This window comes from Ictalurus punctatus, chromosome 21, assembly GCF_001660625.3.
Source record: "Ictalurus punctatus breed USDA103 chromosome 21, Coco_2.0, whole genome shotgun sequence".
Classification (NCBI taxonomy): Eukaryota; Metazoa; Chordata; class Actinopteri; order Siluriformes; family Ictaluridae; genus Ictalurus; species Ictalurus punctatus.
In genome coordinates, this window is record NC_030436.2 from 7,049,174 (window position 1) to 7,075,092 (window position 25,919).

Below are 25,919 nucleotides of genomic sequence, written 5' to 3' on the forward strand. Positions count from 1 at the left end.
AATTCATTTTTCCCCCCAACATTGACTGCATTTTCATTACACTGTGCACCATACAGACGATAGATGCTATCCATTTTGTTTTCCATGCCCACAAATTTTCTGTATTGACTGCAATCATGATACTGAAGCAGACAAACCTTTTAAAAATCAGACCAGATGTTTTCATTTTCAACCTAATTTCTTTTCACCACATCTGTAGCAAATGCACAGATAAACGTTTGACAAAAAAAAAAAAATCTGTTCACTCAAAAGTCACATAATGGAAATCGCAGGGTAGGTTCTGAATTGTTTAAAATACACAAAAGATATAACGCAAATTCTATAACTGCTATAAAAAACTATAACGGCTGGACCTGAGTGTTATAGGAAAGGAATGAAAGAAAAACTTACTAAAACGGTTCATGTGGGTAACTTTCAAGCACTGAAGCAAAACAGTAAAAGTGTATTATTTGATTATAAAAGCTCAAATTCTGTGCTTGTAACAAGCTCAAACTCTTTTCTGTGGAAAAGTATTTCCTTCCATGAATGAACCGTGAAAGTTTTGCAGATTTAGAGCTTTATTTACAAATACCATTGACCGATAAATTCCTGAAAGTATGTAGCAAAAATATGTACTCTGAATAAATATTTTTTGATTGACTTGAACTGCCCTTAGATTCACATCAGAAATACAGAGTTGTTAGAGTTTTGAGTAAACAGGTTTTCTCTTCTTTTCTAAAAAGAAAAAAACAAACAAACATGGAATTCTTGTTCATGGTAATTACACATATGCCACATATACTAAAAAAAAGAGATCAGGGTCGAAAATTTGTGCTCTGTTCATTTAAGGCAACGGTCTTTTTACTTTACTGCAATGGACATTTTTTAAAATAAAAGCTCTAATTCCGAACATATCTGCTTATGTTAAATAAAAATAATAATAAATTTATTTTTAAAAAACACAAAAAGCAACATCTTAAACGTAAATGGATTATATACAACTACAGTGTGTAACGATTGCATAAGAGCAATCGAGGTCCTTGATTAACCTTGATTTATTCACTATGTGATAAGGCTGAAAAGAAATTATTTAAAAGATCCTGGAAGCAATTCATAATGCATAATGATTATAGGGTTTTAACCTATTGTAGTAGGACTTATAGAAGAGCTGCATGACTACGATCAAAGAGATACCAGTAATTTGTCTGGGCTGTGCTAAGATAACGATTATTAACTGCTTTTTGGCATTATTAAAAGCATTTGGTGCTACATTTTTCATGGAATGTTCATGACAAAAACATGCACAAGCACCATTTATCTGTCAGATGACAACGTTCAGTTACAAAAGAAATGAATTAAAAGGTGTAGTGATTGTTTTGTGAATGGCCAAGAACAGCTTAACAGTTTAAAAAGAAGAAGCCGTCTGACTGACATTGGAAATAGCCAACCATAATTACTTGTCATTAACTCATACACTATAAGCAACTTTTTTTTTTTTTTAAGATAAGTTTTTCAATGTAGTGACTTTCAGTACATTCACATGGACAACAATAATCCAATATTAAGATAATACTCTGGTTAAGAAACTAGCATGTAAACAGCAATTTTTTATTACCTTAATCCGACTAAAGTCATACTCGAAGTAAACACAAATCGAATTAAGACATGTGGCGTATTCCTGTTTTAGTCGCATTATTAAAGTGCATTACAGACATGTACACACCTTAAATCACACTATTAACTTCGTGCGGGAGTTTTCACCGCATTTTGCGACAGGACACGTACACACGGCAGAAATACATGTATCTCGGCTACTATATAGACGGTAAGTACGCGTTTTGAGACGCAGCCCAAGTCTTCAAACGGTCGTCTATTTGCACGTACAGCATGATAAATAATTAACTGCACTTGAAGCTTTCGTAAAATTAAAAATGAAACACCCGAAACTGTATACGGTACCATAACAAAGACGAACTGTATGTCGATGCGTGAAACTCTGGAGGGAACATCGGACGGCGTGGTGTGGGGACGTAATGACGTGTGCCGTTATTCGATCTATGTTCTATAACATGTAAAACGGGTGCATGAAAGGAATATTCTAAAAGCAACTCATGTAAACACCTTTATCACAATATTGTCTTATTCAGAATAAGATTAATAATCACATTATTACTGTCTATGTAAACACAGTCTATGTCTTGTTTTCCTTTCACAATCCAGTGCCCACATCCAAACAGAGTGCTTTCAGGATTCATGACCAGAAAAGTGCACCAATTCTTTTGTTATACAACAGTTGGAGAAGTCACACCTAATAATTACTTTGTTCAGTTTGTTTGAAACTTTTTTATGTAGAAAAAAGATTAATTACATTATTTTAGAAGCCATCTTTGCTTAAGCTGTACCTAAGACTTTTGCACAGCCCTCTAGTTAACACTAAATTAATACTAGCAAATACAGTGTAGTAAGTATAACCCATAAAGTTGTACAAGTACACTCACAAGAGTGTAGCGAGAAGTGTTTGGGATCTGCTCCAGCACTGGCTTCTCCCCGTCCCAGCAGGTGCTGGATGGAGTGAAGCTGGAAACACGGGTCTGACAGCAGCACCGAGGCAGCCTGAGCAATCCTGTAACACACAACAGAGATCTGGCTTTAGTGATATGCACATGCTCAATGATCCCACATTAAGAATTCATATTACAACACACAGGCACGATGCAACTAAGTGCAGCCATTAACATCCACAGGAACACACTTCTATGCAAACATTATGCACTTTTAACCACTGCCACGCACACTGACTCTTAACAGTCTCACAGAGTGCGTCATTTTAATGAAAGAAAGTGACTTCATGGCTTCATGGGTGTCTCCAAAAATAATCTATTCATTAACTTTCAACCTCCAACTAACTAGTAATGAGAAAAATAATCAATTATTAGATGCAACAATTGAAAATGCAGATCAAATTTTTACATAGGATTATACTTTTTTGTATAAAATATAAAACTGTATCAAAATTTCTGTCAAACATATATACACATACACGCAGCTTTCATATTGTAAACCTCAATGTTTCATCCACAGTACACAATACTTTCCTCTTGTTGATAGTTTTACATTTTATATGCTACCTGAGATTCATGTAAAAAATAAATAAATAAATAAATAAAAGCCACCCTCAACGCACTTTTTGAACACAGGATGAATTTCTATTCACAAAATATGATCACTACACAGAGTATAACAATGTTGTAAAGATGTGTTCTACATTTAAACAACAAAAAAAGAGTCATTCCCATTGTATAAGAAAGAAAGAAAAAATCTGGGAAGAACAGAGAGAAAAAAACAGAGAGAGAGAGAGAGAGAGAGAGAGAGAGAGAGAGAGAGAGAGAGAAACACGAAGCCTGTCACAGACTGCTTACATGTGATGAAGGTCAACACCAGCAGCACACTTGTGCTGACAGCACACAGACATAACACCTCAGGGAAAAACAAACATGCATCTAAGAATAGACACCTCATTGTTGTTTCTAGTCGCATACTCGGCCGCTACTGATACGCACAGAACGTAAACATAGAACGGCTTCAAAGATTGGGGGGAAAAAAACAAAGTCCTGAGCCTCACAGCTTTGTCTGAGTACAGCACATCAAAGCTCTTTCGCTTCTTCTCCTGATATCAACACAAAGTCATCCAAGACCAAGGGCAAAGTGAGTGAGGAAGAGAAGACAGCAATTAACCCACAAAGCCCATGCTCCATGCTGCTGACATACAATTTCCCTTTGTCGGTCTTTTGCTCAAGAAACGAGGATTTCATGTACCGATGTGTGATGATCAAAGCATGACTTACCTGTAGTAGATGACATGTTATATTTTATTTTCTAGAGCACCATCTGTTTGCTAAGTCGGTTGGCTAATAACTGTAATCGTATCCCTTTTTCACCAACATGGTGCCAGTGATAAAGATGGGGATAGTTCAGGAAACCAGCAAACCGCTGAGTAATCAAATGTACAGTAGGAGTAAAACATGGCACCGGGGATTGTTTTACCTTTGGCCTTCAGAACATATTTTACAATTCATATTTTACAATTCTATATACTGTACAAAGGTACACGCCAATCAGCCATAACATTAAAACCACCTGCCTAATATTGTATAGGCTCTCCTTTTGCCACCAAAACAGCTCTGACCCTTCGAGGCATGGACTCCACAAGACCTCTGAAGGTGTGCTGTGGTATCTGGCACCAAGATGCAAGATGCAGGAGATCCTTTAATTGCTGTAAGTTGTGAGGTGGGGCCTCCATGGATTTGACTTGTTTGTCCAACACATCCCACAGATGCTTGATCGGATTTAGATCTGGAGATTTTGGAGGCCAAGTCAACACCTTGAACTTTTTGTCATGCTCCTCAAACCATTCCTGAACAATTTTGCAGTATGGCCAGGAACATTATCGTGCTGAATGGGGCTGGTGCTGTTAGAGAATACCGTTGCAATACTGTTGCACTGTGTGTTCTGACACCTTTCTATCATATCCAGCATTACCTTTTTTTTTTTTGTTTGTTTGTTTTTTTTTAGCAATTTGTGTTACAGTAGCTCTTCTGTGGGATCGGACCAGGCGGGCTAGCCTTCACTCCCCACATGCATCAATGAGCCTTGGGCACCCATGACCCAGTCGCTGGTTCACAGGTTGTCCTTCCTTGGACCACTTTTGGTTGGTACTAACCAGTTGAGTTAGCTGGACTGTTAATCATCCAGGGCTGAGCCCAGATTCTTCTCCATGCATGTTTCCAGCTCAGTTAGATTTATCATAAAACCTCAGGTGTTATCACTGTTTGTAGGACTTGCAGACCGATAAAATATCAAACTTTTCTAACTACGCTAGATTGGTGTCACTAGCCAAGGTGAGGCACAACTAAGTTATGGGTTTAGTTGCTACAGTGCCATGCAAAGTACATTATCTTTCGCTATGCTCTGCTCATATCATGGTTTTATTGTTATGGCTGATCGGTGTACATGTTTTATATTGTCTTCACACCTAGTTCCTGAGTGTGTATTAAACACCGCTATGTCACTAATGGGTTGAGAGACAGTCCAGTCACCAAAAATATGCATTTAACCAATTTTGTTAGCCAAAATCTGTGGTAAAAGTGAACAAAGGTTTTTCAGATTAATTCCTGGTAGAAAACAACAATCAGAGGATGCATCAATGTTACTTTCAGAAAATCTGTTTAGAGATACAAGTCATCTTTCATGCAGACACTAGTAAACACACTCACACTGACATGCAAACACTGGCACGCTGAATTAAAGCCCCAGGGGTGGACAGGTGACCCAGATAAACAACGGAAGCAAATAAATGACATGGCTCCAGTGACTACAACTCACACTGTCTCCCAGATTGAGACACACACACATACACACAGACACACACACATACACACACAGACATAGATGGCTGCCATCCTGCTGATCAACTGGAAGAGGCAGAATGTAGCTGGGAGGGGTTTTTCAAAATGCATTACTAGAAATGCGCTAACACACACGCACACACATCTCTTAGTCTACAGCTGTCAAAGTAAACCATTTCCCACCCGCTCATCTCTTAGCTCTGGCACTAAAATACTCTATCACAAACACAAACACACACAAACACACACACATGTCACGCTCTCATTAACATTAAAATCACTAAAATATTCATGAAAACTGTGATGGCAAGAAACTACCAGGTGTTTCCAAGGTGGAAGATTTTAAAAGCAGTGGTCTGGTTTGTGGATGAAGAGGATCGGCAACCCCACAAACACACACACACACACACACACAGAATAACAGGCACCATTCTAATCCTATGTTTCATGTTAACAGCTAACATTGGGGGAGACACTCTGGACCTGTTTCCACATGCCACGCGCATGTCCCCTCTCAACATGCATGTTCACACCTCGCTATTCACAAGGGAGACACTTTACACGTGCAAAGGCACTATCTACAGGAATACAGAGGCAGCATGGTGTTTCGCTAATTAGGAGGACAGGCAAGCTAGACTATGATGGTTAACTGAAAGTTAAGAGCACACAGACATGGGAATTATGTGTGAACATACAACAAAGCTGTTAAATTCTCAAGTCTGTTTGGTCAGAATGTGTTGATTCATTTTCTATAACAGCAGATCTGCCAGTAGTTCTGTATGCAAGACAAATCAAATGTTCCATGTTTATATTAATGTGCTTGTTCTAATACGGTATCTTTCTGTGGTAACAACTTGCATAGGAACTTGAATATTTGGATTTTTTAAGCCCTGGCTTAGTGGTTAGCACATTTGCCTCGCACCTCCGGGGTCAGGGGTTCAAATCCCACTTCCATCCCGTGTGAGTGGGGTTTGTATGTTCTGCCCATGCTTCGTTGGTTTCTTACGGGTACTCCGGGTCCCTCCCCCAGTCCAGAGACACGCATTGTAGGCTGACTGGCATTTCCAAACTGTCCATAGTGTGCAATGGTTTGGCACCTTGTCCAGGGTGTCCCCTGCCTTGTGCCCTAGGTTCTCTGGAATAGGCTCCTTGAGACCCTGTGTAGGATAAGCGGTATGTAAAATGGATGGATGGATGGAGTCTCCAGTGTCAGAGCTACTGTAGAGGTAAAGTTGTAACTTCAAGCTTTAATTTCTGCACTCTACAGTACAGTACTGAATTGTATTTTCAAATTGTAATGTACCATTTACTGTCAGTGTAACGTACTGTTCTGTCTGTTGATTTATGTGACACTACAACACCAATAATTTATTATGAATTGGATGCATGTACAGTAATTTTCTTACGTAAACTAATTTAATGCTGATTCAAATCCTCCTTCGTGATAGACGTATCTGAGCGATGACAGAAGCTAACCTCGCCCATCTCGTCTTCTGTGCTTCTTAATTTGCAAGGAAGCATTCTGCCTTTTAATATCCAAAATAAAAAAGTGAGCACCTCAGACTCTTCCTTTGTTCTTTTTAAAGTGCTTCAAATGCTTGTGACTACTATAGTTGCTGCCAATTATCAGGAGAAAAAAAGGGGGGGAATCATTTTAAATTACACATATGACGCATTTCGATTGAGTTGAGAGAACAAGTCATAAAGTTCACTCTTCCAAGGCATGTTCCCAACCATAAGACGCTGACCCTCTCTATCTGGCTTTTGTGGAGCTTGTGTAAGCTCAGCACAAAAAGCCTTCATTTTTCTACAGATTGTTCAGAGTACAACAAAGAGAGATTGATTTGTGAGCGAAAGCCAGTCAGAATAATTACCATTGTACATTTAATGCACAACAACAGCAGCTGAGAGACCCCTCAGGAATCCTTTTGTCTGTTGAGTATGTATTGCTGAAGGCTTAAAATCCACAAAAAAAGAAACTACTTTTGAAAAGAAAAGATTGCAGTGTATTTCCATGTTCTGTTCTTTAATTTGACGTCTCTGAAGAATCACAGATCGAAAAGGTATGCACTGTAAGGACAATAAACATATCATTTGACTATAGAGCATGTTGAAAAATTATCTTTCCATTCAATAAACAAGAATTAGCTGATAGTTTCCTATGATTTATGTTTATTACTTCCACTCATATCTGTAAAAAAAAAAAAAAAAAAAAAAAAAAAATCAGCTGTCAGTATTAGACATTGAGGAAATGAACAATACTGTGAAATTTATATTAGATTAAGTACGTGTTCACATATGCATTAAGCTTTTGCGCTTTTTCCCTTTTTGGTTTGGTTCTTTAAGCCAGTGGTTTTCAAAGTGGTGGCCACGGCCCCCTTGGGGTCCGCCAGGGGACGGTCAACAATTTGGTGTGAAAAATAAATTCTCACTCTCAGACAACCACACACACACAATCAATTCCTAATGTAGTGTAATGTAAAGATGTAAGATGTAATTAATAACAAAGGGGGATATATTCAAAAGTCTGTATTTTTAATGTGTTTTAAAGACATCTTGCCAAAGCGGGGCCTCGGTCAAATGTTAATGCCATTTGGGGGGCCTTGCCCTGGAAAAGTTTGGGAACCCCTGCTTTAATCAATCACCTTCAATATCCATCCATCCATTTTCCATACTGTTCATCCTATACAGGGTTGCGGGGGAGCCTGGAGCCTATCCCATGGAACAATCACATAATCACACACACATTCACACACTACAGACAATTTGCCATTCAGCCTACAATGCATGTCTTGGGGAAGGAAATCGGAGTACCTGGGGGAAACCCCTGAAGCACGGGGAGAACATGCAAACTCTGCACACACAGGCCAAAGCTGGTATTCAAACCAACCAAATTGCCCCAACCACGGAGGTGCGAGGCCAACGTGCTAACCACTAAGCCACCATGTGCTCATACAAAACATCCTTCTAACACACTTAGTGCTGTTTGAATTTATAGCATGCACTTTCACAAAATGAATGATATATAGTCAAACTACCCAGTGTCACTCAGAAGAGGATGGGTTCCCTTTCAAATCTAGTTCCTCTCAAGGTTATGTCACCCTTATGTCAGTGAGATTTCCTTACCAATGTCTTTTGTTTCATTAGAGATCTAAATGAACACCCCGCTGCTTTGTGACGATACCTATTGTTAAACACGCTCTATAAATAAAATGGAACTGAAATGAATATGCACTGATATCCAAAATATAATGACCAGGCCAGCAGTTTGCACGTGCCGCAAAAGGTATACCGTGTTCCTATGCAGATGGATGTGTCAAGCTGTAAGCAGCAATGTAGAGATGTTAGGAGAAATAGAATAATTTAGTACTTTGACGATTTATTCATGATCCCGGACATGGAAAAATTGCTAACTCTATAGAGCCTTCTTTGTCAAATTGATAGTTGTCAGAAAGCATATAGAAGCAGCTCAAAGCAATTAACCTCAAGGTCTCCGTTTTGACCTTCACACCTTCTAACCGAGACTGTACTGTTCTGAAAAAATGGCCAAGCTGAAGATCTGTGAATCCGTTTGGCCAAAGAGAGGCATATCCAAGATGTAAAGTTTGGTCTACTTTATTAAATTGGCTCTGAAAGATCATGTGATACAGACACTTCCAAGAACAGATACTGTAATGGTCAATCATTACACAACACAGTGAAACAACATCACCTGACCCTGCTCTTGTAGCTGAGCTTTTTTTTTTTTTTTTTTATTAAATCCATTGATCCAAGATCTTCTCACATGTTCACCTGCAAAAGCTGCCTCCGTTCCTTCATTTATAGCTGTGCATAACTTTTCAAATAAGTTCAGGCAGTGAAGCTGCTATGGTGAAGAAGTCAGCAGGACCTCGTTTCTGTGTGTGGGAGTGTGCTGAAGCTGTGGGTACACAGAGTGTAATGAACTATGACAGCAGTCATGGTTGGTGCAATTATGACTTAAAGGCAACTGATCAACTGATACACACATCTAAACACAAACATCACAAGCGATTAAGCACACATCACACAACCATGCTAGAAATTTTAGAAATATTACAATTTAAAAACAATGACTTATGACTTCCTCAGGACTTTTATAATTAACATTTTAGATAGATAAAAAAGATTAATGCAAAAAATTGCATAGAACTGTCTGAATTAAAATATGCAGTGTGAGTTAATATATACATCATATAAAAATACATTTATCCGAGCCAATGGAAACAATGAAGGCTTTCTTTTTTCACTATTGCAAGCAAACATCACTGAAAGCAGATTGTGATGGCAAACAAAACTCCTACTTGCACTACTACTAACTAGCTTCTGTTTTCTGGCATTTCATTCACAATATAATGCAATAAACTATTAAAGATTTTTTTTTTTTTAATGAAAATGATTATCCAAATCCCTTTATTAAAAAAAAAAAAATGTAATACCCTAATTTTAATAAATGCATAATGGAATCATGTCTTTATGCTTCTGGCTTATAATATTTGCCTAATATCTTATACATACATTATTAAAATCTGCAGCACAAACTTTAATTACTAGAAAAAGTGCATGGCTAAAAATGATTCCCCTGCTTGACATTAATATCGTTTTTCCTGCTAATTAAAGTTGACTCCAACAACCACTAGCAAAACCAAAGAGTCCTTGAGCCATAGCCAGGAAGAAATAACCTACCAGAAAGAAAGAATTTCTTTTTTTAAAAGAAATACATAACAGGAAGAATACAAGGACGAGACAAAACATGGAACAGTCCTTTTTTTTCATAGTTCATAGCGCCAACCAATCAGTGCTAGGAAGGAACCCCTTGATGCCCCTCCTCTAGGACTGTGAAACTGTAAGAGTGGAGAGAGAGTAAGAGAGCGAGGCAGCAAGACAGAGGGAGAGAGAGACAGCGTAGTGTACACACAGGATCTGTATGAAACAGCCTGAGAGTGGGAGAGACCGAGAAAAAAGAAAAATCGCAGAAAACAAATGGAAGGAAGAAAGGCAGAAGCTGGAACTCAACAAAAGAGAGGGATACATTATATTTATTAAATTAAACGAAGCACCGGAAGAGTAAAAAGGGTGGATAACTCATCCGATAAACATCAGTTCCCCTGATGCCACGTGGATTAAAGAAAGTGAGGAAACAAGGGACTGAAAGAGTGCAACACTCAACTGTACTGGTTTGGAACTGAGGAAAATAATTTGAGGATTTTTTTTTTTTACTTCTGAAATAAAGAGATGCTGTTGCTTTCTTCAAAAACAACATGGTACTGCTTGTAAGTAATGACTCATAAATCCTTTGCGTAAAGCAAACAGATTGCTTCTCTGAACTGCCATGAGTGCAGCACTCAGCTCATACTTATTTTAACTGAGCTTGACAGAATGCTGACGTTCTTGAAGATCTTATCGAAGTCTGCAGCAGCCAACCAAATCTTCTTTTAGGGCTCTCCTGCCATAATTCAAATGCCACAACTAGCAGACAACACCGACTTTTAAGATTAAGGAGCGCCGAAGTGATGATATCTGTCTCGGGCATGGGGCAGAAGCTACAACTCTTCATTGGCTCCTGAACTCCTGAAAGCTCCCTGCAGTGAGAGCTATCACACTTAAAACACGAGCAGCTAATCAGACCTATTGGCAAACAAAGCATCGGTGCTGGAACTCTTCGGATGTTTGGAGTAAACTCTGACATTTGGTAGGTGAAAAATTATTTCTTACGTTCATTAATTAGATAAAATTAAAAGCTTGGTCAATAATGTGGTTGTCACTGCAAACTGGTAATAATTACAAGCATAACACCTTGCTAAGTCAGTCTTTCCCTCTTTGGCTATTTAGCTTAGTTGAACCAATGTTTGAAATTTGTTTACTTACAATTCTTTTTTTCTATCAGATTTAGAGTGTGCTTCAGATCCCATCTTGCCATCCCATCTAAACCACTGTGTTCTTAATGTGTGTGCATCTACTCTTGTAGCACTCTGGCTGCTCTGCCAACCTCCAGCAGCATCCTGACGGCACAATGCTGTGTGCTCAGGGTGTGGCCGCCCATCTGATGCTTAGCTCGCTCCTGTTGCACTTGGCCAGGGCTAGCCTACCTGCTGGTTGCCTTAAAGTATCAGACATCCTAAGCTGCAGCAATCTTGGACTGAAGTGGATACCAAAAGAGTTACCAGTAATGGCCGCCACCTTGGATTTTAACCACAACCATCTGAGCAAGCTAGAGGAAGGCAGCTTCGCTGGACTTCCCCATCTCGTAACCCTACGGCTGGCCTACAACCATCTGAGCAACCTCTCCCCTGGAACTTTCCGAAACACAAGCAGTCTGCGCCACCTTGACCTTTCCTCCAATCAGCTGATCAAGGTGGATAATCATTACTTCCAAGACCTTGTGGGAATGGAGGAGCTGCTTCTCTTCAATAATCATATTGTTAGAGTGGAAAGCAAAGTATTGACCAGCCTGAGCAACCTGCGCAAGGTCTACCTCAGCCATAATCTTCTGACTGACTTCCCATTCTTCTCCATTCAGGAGCATAGCCATCCTTTTCTTGTTACACTGGACCTAAGCTCTAACCGCATGGCCAAGCTACCAGTTGAGGACATTGCAGCTCTGCCAGCTTCAGTTCAAGGTGGACTATTCTTGCACAACAACAGTCTGATCTGTGACTGTGCAATGTATAGCATGTTCAAGCAATGGGAGCAAAAAAACTTCATCTCAGTCAGGGATTACCAAGTGGAGCATACATGCTTAGTATATGGGGAACCTCGTGCCACAGTGCAGTTTCTTGAACACACTCGCTTCTTTGAAAACTGCACTGTAAAGGGACAGAACCAGTTGGGGGAAACAGAGAATAATGTGAAAGTGGACGTGGGAGACCCAGTGTTGCTAGAATGTAAGACTTCACTGAAGGGGCAGCATCTCACCTACCAGTGGGTATCCCCACACAGGGAATATATTGTCCCACCAGGCAACAATGATGCAATGCGAATGTATGCAAATGGCAGCCTGGAGATTACTGCAGTACGAGTGAAGGACTCTGGCGTGTACTGGTGTATGGCACTGGACCGCCAAAATTTACAGAACGAGACCTGGGAAGTAAACATCACAGTGATGACGCATTCCCATGAGCCTGAGCCCTTCAACACTGGCTTTACCACTTTGTTGGGATGTGTGGTTAGCCTGGTACTGGTTCTTATTTACCTTTATCTGACACCCTGCCGCTGCTGGTGCCGCAAGCAGCCACTACCTGCAGCACCCAGTCCTGCAAATGAATGCAGTGCCCAGTCTTCGATCCTGACGCCTACGCCACCTGCCACCACGGAGGGTCCCGGCCGCAAGGTCAGTAACAACAAGCATGTGGTCTTTCTGGAGCCCATCAAGGAGGTACAAAATGGGAGGCCTAAGGAGGCACTGATCTCCGAGAATCCAAAGGTGCAAGTACTACGAAACAATGCAGACTCTTTCAACTCAGTCTTTTCAGACACCACTATTGTGGCATAGCATGAGGTTGTCCTCATCCCCAATCCTTCATTCCACTAAAATAGTGGGTTTTTCAATGTGGCAGTCTGCAACTTCTGCTGCCTCTCAGGACAGAGAAGGGAGAGGGCTTGACAAGCCAATTGGCAAGGCAGGGAACATAGCAAACCCAGGAAAGTAAAGAGTAGAAAGTAAAAATGGCAAAACGACAGGTAAGAAAACCGATGTAGCCATACACTGCCCTGAATATGTCCATCAAGCTTCAAACGGAAATGTGCACAGTGGTACAGGGAAAGGTATGCATGATGCTTTGGATGCCCTTTAACCCTGCTTGAGCCTTGAAAGAATGACAGCTGTACAGTAGATGCCTTGTTTAGAGCTTATATGCCTCTGCTTTGGACTGTAACCCATTATTCTACAAAAATAGCACAAGTATTATAGAGGACGGAATGTAGTAATTAATTTTTTAACAAGAAGTCTAAAATGTAAAAACAAATTTTATCTATATCTGTTTTCTACTTATAATGTGCCCCGTATAAGAATTTTGGCAAATTGTGAGAGTGTGGAAAAGGCTGAGGGGAATCATTTACATCTTGTAAATGTTTTTGGTTGACCTGTTTACCAAGTTTGTTACAGATGCGCAGTTATGTAGCCAGTACCTGACATCTATAGACCATACATTGGATTAAAGCAAGCAAACTGTGTACTGGAATATACCCCTTGACATTCCACCACCCTTCCCCATCCCCCACCCCCAAACAAATGCCTTCTTTATCAGTCTCTTAATAAACCATTGTGCTTCGACTCCAGAGGTAAATGCCTTCCTCGTTATTGGTAAAAATTAGGGTTACTGCAAAGGTGATCAATGGATCAATGGAATATTTATATGTCTACCGTTTTTCTTATCCTAAATGACTGGTTCTAAACACCGCTGTACATAAGCGTATGAACGCTGCAAAGAAACAAGAGAAGGGTTGTCCACATCACAAAGACTGATTAAACTGAAGTATGGGAAAGTACATATGTCTAATGAACAAATCTTTTTGGTCACAGCACAAAAAGATAGGTTCAACTGTGGGTTTTGTTTGGAAAATTACATTACAATGGAGCCACATAATAAACTCGAAAGACAGTGCAGTCTGGACATTTGAGACACTGCCTCAAAAGTACTCTGAGTGGAAGATTTAAAAAATAAACTGTATTAGTGTATGGTTTGAAAATATGTTATGACATACAAACTAAAATATATATACTACGGAACATTACCCTAGTGCCGAAGCCCTCCCCCTCCTGAATAACTGCATACTAAATCCTCCTCTTCATCTGTTTTTGAATTAAAGTGCACTAAATGCATGACAAGCATCATCAACATCATTATTAACAAGACCATCATCATCATCACTGCCTTGAGCAATGTGCTACATGATGTTTACTTTTATGGCCATAGTTTAATACTACTTTGGTATAGCTCTTTCAAGCGTCTGTGCTCATACCGTGTAAGGTGCAAGTCAGATATGGAGGATTTTATGCAGCTCTTGAGGCAGGTAAGGGATTAAAGCACATGACCGTGACAATGGTCATCATGATACAGGTTAAAACTGTCATACAATTCAATGTCAAAGGGCTAAGGAGACATTGTAACTTAAATTTTTAATGGTTTGTATAGTTACTCACATGATAAGACTGGATGCATGTGGTATATCTATTGCAATTAGTATCAAGTGAGAGAGCGTGTGTGTCTGTATGTATGAGCGTGTTTTTATGTCTTGGTGGGGACCAAATGTCCCCACAATAGGAATGTGACAGTTTTGACCTTGATGGGACATTTACAAGGAGGGGAAAAAAGTAAAAGTGGCAAAAGGTTTTCTTTTGGTTACTGATGTGTTTAGGTGTAGGTATAGTGTTAATTAGGTGTATTAATAATTATGTCAATGGAAGGTCAAACAGCGTGTGTGTGTGTGTGTGTATGTATGTGTGTGTGTCTGTGTGTGCATGATCCAGAGTTTAAAAAGGTCCAATCTCTCCCAATTAGCCATGGCAGCCATAACAGCCCAAGGAAGCTAGGCCTGCCAGCAGAACACGATAAGCCCTGATTCATTTGCATAACGTCTGTGTCTATGAGGGACTCTGCCATCTGTGTGTGTCTGGAAAGAGGCTGATTTTCAAGACCAGGAGGAAAGGAACACACACGTACATATGCGTGCACGCACACACACGCATGCACACACACGCACAAACACACACACGATACCAACCTCACGTCAAGTGCAGATCAACATGATCCAACATGCACTTATATTAGCACTATAGTCAGTCTCCAAAATCAATCTAAAAATCTCCTTGCATATGTATACAGTCATTTGGAAGGCTAGAAAGACAGATGACACAATGGGACTGTCATTTATGTCTCTATGATAGACTGAGCTTTCAGAACCAACAGAGCAGAACCCATAGTCAAGATTTTATTGTCACATATAGCTTAATTTTATTTATAACACCCATCAGTTTTGTGCCAGAAGGCAGTGCAGCTGTTAAGATTCCCTACTTGTCCTTTGGTTTCCACTACATAACTTCAATTTAATAATAAATAAATGTAAAAAATTAAAAAGGGGACTTCCCTACTATTCTCTATGAGAAACGACAGACATCACTATGCAGGAAAAAAATCTGAGCAATGGGATGCAGTAGATGTAGATCAAATGAAAAATCAACTGAAATGTGAATCCATCTCGATTAATGTGGTAAAAGTGGTTGGTTTTTCCATCTTCTAACATTTCAGTAAGCTTTCCACTGTTAAGAGACACTACTGGAGAAATCCAATTAGATTTGCCTAACAGTCTGTGACCGTGAAGTGAACGGGCGAATGTGTAATTGATTTGCTTGTGTTTATTGGCTAGCTCTTTTAACATGTAATGGGATGTAAAAGTTGCAGAAGAAGGAAAACATGCCAATGATGTCAACTAAATTAACTCATTAAAACTGGATTCTCTAACAGATGGGCGAAAGAAATACAAAGATATGCTCGTAGTGTTAAAATATCTTTAGTTTAAAGGAACAATTAGAGCAGTGAGGTTTTGAGAACGCAATAGCAATCAACTGTCATTTTTCCCAATTCAGCTTTTCATACATTAAGATCATAAAATTCACCAAAAAAAAAACAAACAAACAAACAAAAAAAACAATTTCCACAAGCATGTATCCAGGAATAATCTCACAGCAGACTACAGTGACACAGACAAACTGCTTTTTGAGCTCATATATACCCTGCTGAAAAAGAATTATAAACCATAACAGAAAATCTAATGGTTTCCACTACGAATACCATTACAAACCATCAGCTAGCTATTAGAACAATTACCATTACTGGTTCTTAACGGTCTCCACAATACATAACATGCAACCAATAGAAGGCAACAAATTACCATTAGAGACCCACAGGGACCATTACAGTTTCCATTAAAACCAATAGGATTGCCATTATTACCAGTAAAAACCATTACAAATTCTATAAGGGTTTCTGTTGTTTGTTTTCAGCTGGGTAGGCTTCAAACATTGCTGAATAGGTCAAGTTACCTTACAATGGTCATCTAGTGAACACTATCAGTGAAGATTCTTAATATTTATGACTAATACGTAAACATCCCTTTAGAAATCCTGTTAACCTTAAATGTCCTGTTATAAATCCTGTCAGTTTATCGCATGTTAACTTGCTTGCTAGCATTAGCAGTGAAGATTTTGAACACTTTTGAATATTACTTAAAAAAACCTATCGGAAATTCTGCCAGGTTTCTTTGTTAGCTAGTCAGCTAGCATTAGCAGTAAAGTCTATATACATGCAATCATTATATGACTTAAGAATCATATCAGAAATTATGTCAAGTTAGTTTCTGTTCGTCATCTGGCAAGCATTTGCGGTAAATAATACAAACATTTATTAACAGGACTTAATATCCTGTTAGAAATCCTGTCGAGCTAGCTTCTGTTAGCTCACTGGTTAGTGTTAGTCATGAAGATTATGACTATTTTTAAACAGAAATCAGAAATCTTGTGTGATCTCAGTGTCTAATGGTGGCATGGTTGTCGGATGGGCTGGTTTGAGTATTTCAGAAACTTCAGGCAGTCTTTAGAGTTTACACAGTGTAGGAAAAAAAGAAAATAAAAAACACCCAGTGAACAGCGGTTCTGCAGGCAGAAATGCCTTGTTGATGAGAGAGGTCAGAGGAGAACAGTCAGACTGGCTCCAGCTGACAGGAAGGACACGGTAGCTCAAGTAACCACTCGTTACAACCGTGGTGAGCAGGAAAGCATCTCAGAATGAAACTTGAGGTGTCAGCTAAGACCAGGAATATGAGTCTACAGTGGGTACAGGTTGGTATAAAATGGGCAAACGAAGATTGGAAAAAGACAAGGTGATGCTCTTCTGATCTTCAACTAAATGTCCAGTTTTGGTGATCCTGTGCTCACTGTAGCCTCAGATTCCTGTTCTTGGCTGACAGGAGTGGAACACAATGTGGTCATTTTCCTGCCATGCTCAAAAGGCACTGAGATCACATATTGCCCCATTCTGATGTTTGATGCAAACATTAACTGACCTATATACACTCACCATCCACTTTATTAGGAACACCTGTACACCTGGACATTTATGCGGTTATCTAATCAGCCAACCTTTTGGCAGTAGCACAATGTAAAAAATCATGCAGATACAGGTCAAGAGCTTCAGTTAATGTTCAGATCAAAAATCAGAATGAAGAAAGCGTTGTTCGTACCAGATGTGCTGGTTTGAGAACATCAGAAATTGCTGATCTCCTGGGATTTTCACACACACAACAGTCTCTAGAGTTTACACAGAATGGTGAGGAAAAACAAAAAACCCTGAGTGAGCGACAGTTCTGTGGGTGCGAACGCCATGTTGATATGAGGAAAATGGCCAGACTGGTTTGAGCTGACAGGAAGTCTATAGTAACTCAATTGATCACTCTTTACAACCGCGGTGAGCAGAAAAGCATCTCAGCATACACACAACATCAAACCTTGAGGGTGATGGGCTACAACAGCAGAAGACCACATTGGGTTCCACTCCTGTCAGTCAAGAACAAGAATCTAAAGCTTTCAAGAGCGCAGGCTCACTCGAACTGGACAGTTGGTTGTAAAGAGTGATTATTTGAGCTACTATAAACTTCCTGTCACCTCAGACCAGTCTGGCCATTCTCCTCTGATCTCTCTCATCAACACGGTGTTTCAGCCTGCAAACCCTCTGCACACAGGATGCGTTTTGTCTTACTCAAACTAGCCCATCTGGTTCAAACAGCCAAGTCACATGAGAGATCACACTTTTTTTCTCCATTCTGATGTTTGTTGTGAACATTAACTGAGGCTCTTGACAGGTTTCTGCATGATTTTATGCATCGTACTGTTGTCACATGATTGGCTCCTTGCATAAATGAGCAGGTGTTCCTATTAAAGTGGATAGTGAGTGTATACACATAGAATTGATTTCCATATATGCACTCAAAAACACATCCACAATCAGAGCACGTCAGCACAAATAAAGGGCCTCCAGCATGAATCATTTTCTGTTTTGTTTTAGGTTTTTTCCCCCCCAAACCATACTATGTCTATGTATGTATGCGGCCCTTAGATTTATTACTAGTTTAGAGCTCTGGTTTAGGAAGAGTATCACTGAGGAGTATTTATATCAGTGACAATGTGTGCTCAAGCACACGGGTTTAGAACAGTTAGCTACCCCTACAAATAACGCCTGGACATGTTTGACTATAAATTTCACACAAGATAAATCATCCACCATGCCTCTGGTTTGCCTTTTAAAGTTGATACTAATTGAATGGGCATGTGCACTCATGAAGTCAACTCACAAAAAAAGTGTTTTGAACCCTTTTTGTTAATATTAATCTGATCTCATGTATTGTTATCTTTTTTTTTTTTTTAAAGGTGATGCTAAATGTGTTTTGAACATGGATACGATACGCTGTGCATGTCCTACCCAGGGCTCTAATGCATATGAGAGAAAAGCGAGTATGTATTGAGAGGATACTCTCCATAATGAATGGTTTTCGAGCAAAAGCCTGAGGGCTGCCTCTATTAAGAATTCATCAAATCCTCCAAAATTCACTTCTCAACAGAACAAGCAGCAAACCAATATTAACTTGCTGTGCTGAAAAATAGTGTAGGTAAACCAGCTGGTATTATGGAAATGGACATAACAATTGATCAGACAAACCACAATTAAGTTCTCCTGAACAAAACAAATGAAGATCCACCACTTCAGCTAAACCTTGGTTTATCAGTCACTTGATATTCATCATTCATGCAGGCGCATTATACTGTGCTCCGTACTGAATCCATTATACCGACTCACAAAAGGCTGCTATTCCTGGACTACCTCCTTCCAAATGGACACGGTAAGTTCCAGTTCTTGCTAATACGTCACTGACCTGAGGCATATGCTGGTCTTCTGTATTTGTTGCTCAGAACTGTGTATCACTACCATGACCCCTGAAGGACTTTCCCCTCCTTGAATGTGTGTGTGTCTGTGTGTGTGCTCTCTGACATGTTGCACAACAGGATGTTTAGACATGAAGCTCAAGGCTGGAGTTGGCTTAAGTTAATTATCTGACATCACTAATAAGAATCCAGAGCCAAGACTAAATCATGTCACTACTGAGAAGCCATCTGGGGTCTTTTCCAGTGACATGATTCCAGCAGTATTGCGCAGTGTTGTTCAAAACAGACAACCCATTTCAAAAAAAAAAAAAAAAAAATTCAACAACAATCTAGCTTATCTCTTGTTCCAAGGCTATTGCCTTATAAGCTCTGCTTCAGAGAATATTCATATAAATCTCTGCGGTGACAAAATATTTAGATGTTCAGAGCTACAAACATTTGGTCGGTTGGTCTAGTGTGGACTCAGCTGAAAGAGATAAATGAAGCAGTCCAAACTGCTGGACCGATTTGCACCCTGCTAAATATGAATGGATTCACTCGGATCCAATAGCAAAGCTCAATTTGAACACTTGGGCAAGTCAATGCAGATGACAGGACGGCAGGGTATTAAAAAAGACCCCATCCTCCAACTGTCCTCGCTTAGACTCACAAACAGCAGAGCGAACTCAGCAGGTGACGAGTGGACGCTTGACAATATTTCATTTACAAAGGCCGGCTCAGAAAATGAGAGCCTACACCAAACAATAGTCACAAAGTCAATAACACATTAGGATTTCGGCAGAGAGCGTTAAGACAACGCAATATCACCTTCCACCATTAACCCATGCTGATAATGGCTGCCATTGATATCTATTCAAAATCGGGTGAATAGAACCTGATAAACAGCCCTGGTCTGTTTCTCTAATATAAATATCTGAAATTAAAAGCTTAAGAGGACACATACTTAACATAATAGCTCTGATTCAGGGTCGAAACCAGGCCTAATGTACACAATACAGCCAAAATTATGTGAACACCCGACTATCAAACCCACCCCAAAGAGTTTCCACAAAGTTGGAGGCATACAATTGACTAGAATGTATTTAAATGCTGTAGCATTATGATATCCCTTCACTCAAGCTAAGTGTTGAACTCAAACATGTTCCAGGATGGCAATGCCCCCATGCACAACACAAGATCCATGAAGACATGGTGTGCCAAGGCTGGTATGGAAGAACTCTAGTGCCTCCAAAGAGCCCTGACCTCAACCCCTCTGAACACCTTTGGGTAAATTGGAACACAGACTACATGCAAGGCATCACTGCCCAGCATCAGTGCCTGACCTCACTAATGCTCCTGTGCCTGAGTGAACACAAATCCTCACAGCCTCACGCCAAAATCTAGCAGAAAGCCTTCTGAGAAGACTGGAGGTTATTTACAGCCTCAGATTTAGGGGGAGTAAATAAGCACAAATGGGTGTGATGGTCAGGTTTCTACATACATTTTTCCCCATATACTGTACCTTTTCCACACCTTTCTATCAACATTTATGATTTTGATACAGGTGTTTGTATAATACACCTGAACATTACTTGTGGAAGTGCTCAGAGCTTTTCTCAAGATTGGCCCCTATTTTCACACAGCAAGGCACAGATTTGTATTGCCTTCCCTCAGAGATCCATTTGGCTGGTTTGTGCTTAAAAGGGAAAAAAGCAGTACTGAAAAAGTAGCTGCTGATTGGTAATGTGGGAACCTACTGAGTGTAAGTCAATAGAGGGGTTGTTAATTCTACTTTCTTTGCAATAACCTGGCGTTTTCTTGTACTGTAACGGCGGCGGCCCATTTCAGGGTGTATTCATGCCTCATGCTCAGTGTTAGGCTCTAGATCCAACGTGACACTGACCAGGCTGAAGCGGTTACTGAGGATGAAGGAATGAATGACGAATATAATCAGAAAAATATTTGATTCTGTCTTTAGAAAATTTTAAAATGTACTATTAGACTACTTATAATCTACAGCAGATGCATCACTAATCACATGATTATTAAGCAAAAGAAAACCTGAAAACAAAAACGATAAAGGGAAAATATCGTATTAATATAATGTGCTTGCAGCTGGAACTACTGTCGGAGCCAATGTTTTAGAAAATTAAAACATTCAAAAAGCCCAAGTTTCTCCAATGCTCAAAAGTGGCAGTATTTAAAATCTGAAAAATATTGCAATCTTTTAGTTATTAACTATTTTCCAATAGAATGGGTTCATCAACAAGTAGAACAAAATGCGTCAAGACTGTTTATGACAAGACAATGACAACTGTAGGCTAGAATCCATCAAATGCCATTTAACAACAGTAAAAGGCTTAATTTATGTAACACAAACACAATGGGCCACGGACGATTCATAGAGTTCCAGAGCAAAGTCTTCTACTGGCGTTTAATACTATTAGCCAAAATTGCACATGGAAACAACACTGGAAACAACTCAATGTAGTGGTTTATCGAGTCATGCTGACCATAACACTTCCCTATCACCTAAAAGGACAACCACTTCATTAAAAATAACATGAAAAGAGCAAAGCTGTCACTCTTAGCAAGTCATAGAGCTGCTCAGATGGTTAGCAATACAAATTTGCATGTGTGCAATAGAGCATAGAGGAAATTCAGACAGTAAAATTCTGTTAAATTGGACTACTTAAGGGTGCACTGGTTAGCTAGGTTCTTGTGTTGAAAGATGAACTCCATGAACATTAGAAAGGTTTTTTCTTTCCCCCATTCGTTGATCCCACCTCCCATCCATGACCATATTCACAAACTCCCACTTAACAGAATCTCCTATATTAGTTTGGAAGCCAGCTAGCGCCACCTCATTCTACTTAGCTAGTTAAGACAAAATTAGCTATACACACACAAAACACTGATATTCCAAGTAACTTGCTGATTATTTATTCATTTATTTATTTTTATATAAACTGATTGGTTCTAGGCTGCCGGATCAACATGGGTTAGCCAATATAGCTAACTAGCTTACTGTTCATTCAAGTCCTCCAGGGAAGTTCGTATTTATAAGAGTTGCGAAGTCGTAATTACGACGTCAGGTGTGTTCAAGTCACTTTCTTCAGAGCAAAATGCTGGTGTACCTTCTCTTAATTAACTACAAAAACACAGCAAGGTTTTTCAACTCTACTTCGAGAAAATGAAGAATGAAGGATACACATCAGGTGTGTTTTGCTTTTTTATGTTTTTAATCAGTTTATGAAGCCACTATAAACTTTAGCGTTACATATTACATCATAATTGTAGAACGCTATCGTATTTTGCGCGGGCAATTAGCTTGTTTTATTGTAAATAAAAAAAAAAAGCCTGAAAATAACTTGCTGTATATACCAACACATAATGACACAGCACATTATGATTGGGTATTTGCATACATTTATGAGTTAGTTAGCTGTTATTACTTGTGAGTGGTTTTAACTGGACCTTTGGTACTTAATATCATTCCAGCTCATGTAAATGTGTTGGAATGACAACAAAAATCCTTGAACTTTGAATAATAACTGAAATCAGCTTCTGAGATGCGTAAACATTCAATTTCAACAAATTTACGGTCAACTACAGATGTTACATCCATTGATTCCACCATGTTTTCTTACAGACACGCCCCCAACTTGGAAACTCAGGGCTTAAAGAAAATCCCGAGAAAATTCCCCACTCATAATTACGATTTTGTTGTGGCATGCATGTGCATTCAACTCGTAAAAATATGATCTTTCCGACATGACTTGAATGCACCATTACATTACTTATGACAAAGTAAGTAGAAAAAAGAAATACTGACACACCAAATAACTTACGGTTGTTTTTTTGGGTTGGTGATATAAACTCTTTACCAGTTCATAACTTTAATGATTGCATTAGCACTTTATTGCTCCTTGTTTGCATAAATGAGCAATAACTCATACTGAGGGTATGTCTCTAACCTGACTGACAGGAGAGATGTAAACACAACCATCATGGTTCTGCATGGCTTTTTTATTTTCCTGTCAGCCTTATGATCACATTGTTTTGACAATTATACTCCATTATGTTGTTCTCATTTTTATTACCACACCAAATATACTGACCAGTGCACCTTTAAAATCAACAAATTATACAACTGTGAAGAACATTACAAGAACACAAAGTCAACAAATTTTTTTGCCATTCAAGTGTTTTTGTTTTTTTTCTTTTTTGCTCTGTGTTTTTTCCTCCTCTTTCTCCTCTCCAGGTGCGTCAATTCTCTCGCTCGGCTGGCAAACACTCTCTCACTCCTGACATATGGATCACTCTTTCGACTCCACAGTAACGTCTGAGAGGAGTGCATACGCAACTGCGAGACCAGAAAATTCAAGAAATGTCTGCTTAGCCATGATAATTCCTCTCTGAACAAACAATGAATTTACGGGACATGGTTTCAGACACAACAGATGGAATGGACGCTGCCCACGCTGTATTCACTGGCAGAAGCCGTGAAGAAAATGCCACGGCAAAAACTGGTGATACTGGAAATGTCTGATTGAAGCTGCCACGGTTCTCAAAAGACGCTTTTTGCTCCAATTTAAAGCAATGAGGAATGAAATAACGTAGTCCAAATGATGTCAGATGTGTGTCATAAGTGTGTGCAGATTGACAACAAGGAATGTGAATGACGTAGAGAATAAGGCATGGACGATAATAAAGATGGAACAATAACACAATAATGTGTGTCAAATAAATGTCGTTTCTATACTGTGAGTCACTTTATTGATGCGTGAGTAACGAGAACGACATTTTTATACTGAGTAACAAGAGCGACATTTGGTAGGAAAGAACTCAAAGCGCTAATAAATTCATCTAAAAGATAAATGCCACTGATTATATTAAACACATTTTCAAACATGAGTCCAAGATGAGGAGATAATGGCCAAAGAAAACAGATGCAAGACGAGCACAATATGAAGTGTTCTCCACAGCATATAGCTCGCTTCAGCAGTTGCCAAACTCAGTGATGCAGTTTCAACAGAGCACAAATCAAAAGTGATGTATTTCCCAACTGTGAGGCTCAATCTGTGAAAGAGTGTCCAGTACAGTGAACATTAATAATATCGTTTACGGCTCTTCAATCAACAGAGCAGCCACATAAACGCAAGAAGATACAAAACACCCACAGTGTCAGCAAAAAATCTGAAAATCATTTCAACAGCTTGGTGAATTGGGGGGAAAAGGTCCCAGACTGTCACCTGGATTACATTCACAATCTAACAAAGAAACTGTGCCTGTGCAAACAAAGACTGATATTAAGAGGTATACAGAAAAGCAAGTCAGGCTGGAATCTCATATGAAGCAGTAGAGTTCAATAAACGGCTATTACGTGACACGAAATTAAGCCGTCACCTCGCAGTTAAGACAAAATAAAGACGCTACTGAGATTCAAGTAAGATAATGATCCTTTATTTATCACATATACATATGCACAGTGAAATTCTTTTCTTCACATACCCCAGCATGTCAGGAAGCTGGGGTTAGGAGGTTGGGGTCAGAGTGCAGGGTCAGCCATGATATAGCTCCCCTGGAACAGAAAGGTTAACCCTTTCTGTTCCAGGGGCGCTGTATCATGGCTGACCCTGCACCCTGCACTCGGGTTTTGCTCAAGGGCTAATGAGTGGCATGTTGGCAGTGCTGGGGCTTGAACCCCTGACCTTCCGGTCAGTAACCCAGAGCCTTAACTGCCAAGCCACCACTGCCCTTATATCTTTAATATACGATGTGACGACAGAACACCACAGCTCGTAGCTGAAACTCAACTTTTTGCTGAGGCTGCAAACATGATGTACCACGTTAGAAACTTTTTAATAGAGGATAATAATCATATACTCATTCAATACTCTTAAACTGTGTTAATGCACTTACAGTTGAGGTCATAAGTTTACATATGCCTTCCAGAATCTGCAAAATGCAGATTTTTTTAATCTAAAAATTAGATTTTTTTAATCTAAAAAAATTAAAAGGAAGGATCATTAAAAATTGCATTTTGTTTTTATGTAGTCCTGTCCTGAGAAAGCTATTTCAAATAACAGATCTTTACATATAGTCCACAAGACACAATAATAACTGAATTTAACCAAATGAACCAGATCAAAAGTTTACACACACTTGATTATTAATACTGTGTGTTGTTACCTGGATGACCAATGATTGTTTTTATGTTTTGTGATAGTTGTTCATGAATCCCTTGTTTGTCCTGAGTAGTTAAACTGCCCACTGTTCTTCAGAAAATCCTACAGGTCCTGCACATTCTTTGCTTTTCCAGCATCTTCTGCATATGTGACCCGTTTCCAACATGGGCTTTACGACATTGAGATCCGTCTTTTTACATTTAGGACAACTGGGGGGTCTCGTACACGACTGTTACAACAGGTGTAAACAGTCACTGATGCTCAAGAAGGCAATGTGCTACATTAGCAGCCAGGGGGTGTAGAATTTTTAACAGGATGATGGTGTAAATTGTTAATACAGTACGTTAGCTACCACTTCATAACCTAGTCAATAAGGTTTCCAGGCAACCAAAACATACATGGGCAGAAACAGAG

General features: G+C 39.4%; 2 protein-coding genes across 7 annotated transcripts in view; one reads left to right on the forward strand and one right to left on the reverse strand.

Annotated features, from left to right (window-relative positions):
* The window catches only part of LOC108254904 (E3 ubiquitin-protein ligase RNF123), a 150,255-nt gene that overhangs the window by 39,060 nt on the left and 85,276 nt on the right, over positions 1-25,919 (reverse strand). For all 4 annotated transcript variants that reach the window (XM_053673946.1, XM_053673945.1, XM_053673944.1 and 1 more), the window contains exon 36: positions 2,478-2,602. In XM_053673946.1, coding sequence (XP_053529921.1) covers positions 2,478-2,602 — 125 coding nt within the window. The remainder of the gene's footprint in view (positions 1-2,477; positions 2,603-25,919) is intronic.
* Positions 10,202-24,862, forward strand: amigo3 (adhesion molecule with Ig-like domain 3). Of its 3 annotated transcripts, XM_017450353.3 has the most exons (3): positions 10,202-11,094; positions 11,290-12,732; positions 23,579-24,862. In XM_017450353.3, exons 2-3 carry the CDS (start codon positions 11,416-11,418, stop codon positions 23,654-23,656), a joined length of 1,395 nt encoding a protein of 464 aa, XP_017305842.1. In that variant the 5' UTR covers positions 10,202-11,094; positions 11,290-11,415; the 3' UTR covers positions 23,657-24,862. The 3 variants fall into 3 exon arrangements, with proteins under 3 accessions (XP_017305842.1, XP_017305840.1, XP_017305841.1); XM_017450351.3 differs by lacking the exon at positions 23,579-24,862 and having other exon boundaries at positions 10,213-11,094; positions 11,290-13,679; XM_017450352.3 differs by lacking the exon at positions 23,579-24,862 and having other exon boundaries at positions 10,213-11,094; positions 11,371-13,679.

What these genes read in the sequence shown, in the direction of transcription:
- amigo3 (XM_017450351.3), top strand. Translation starts at nt 11,416, where the DNA reads ATGCTGTGTGCTCAGGGTGTGGCCGCCCATCTGATGCTTAGCTCGCTC.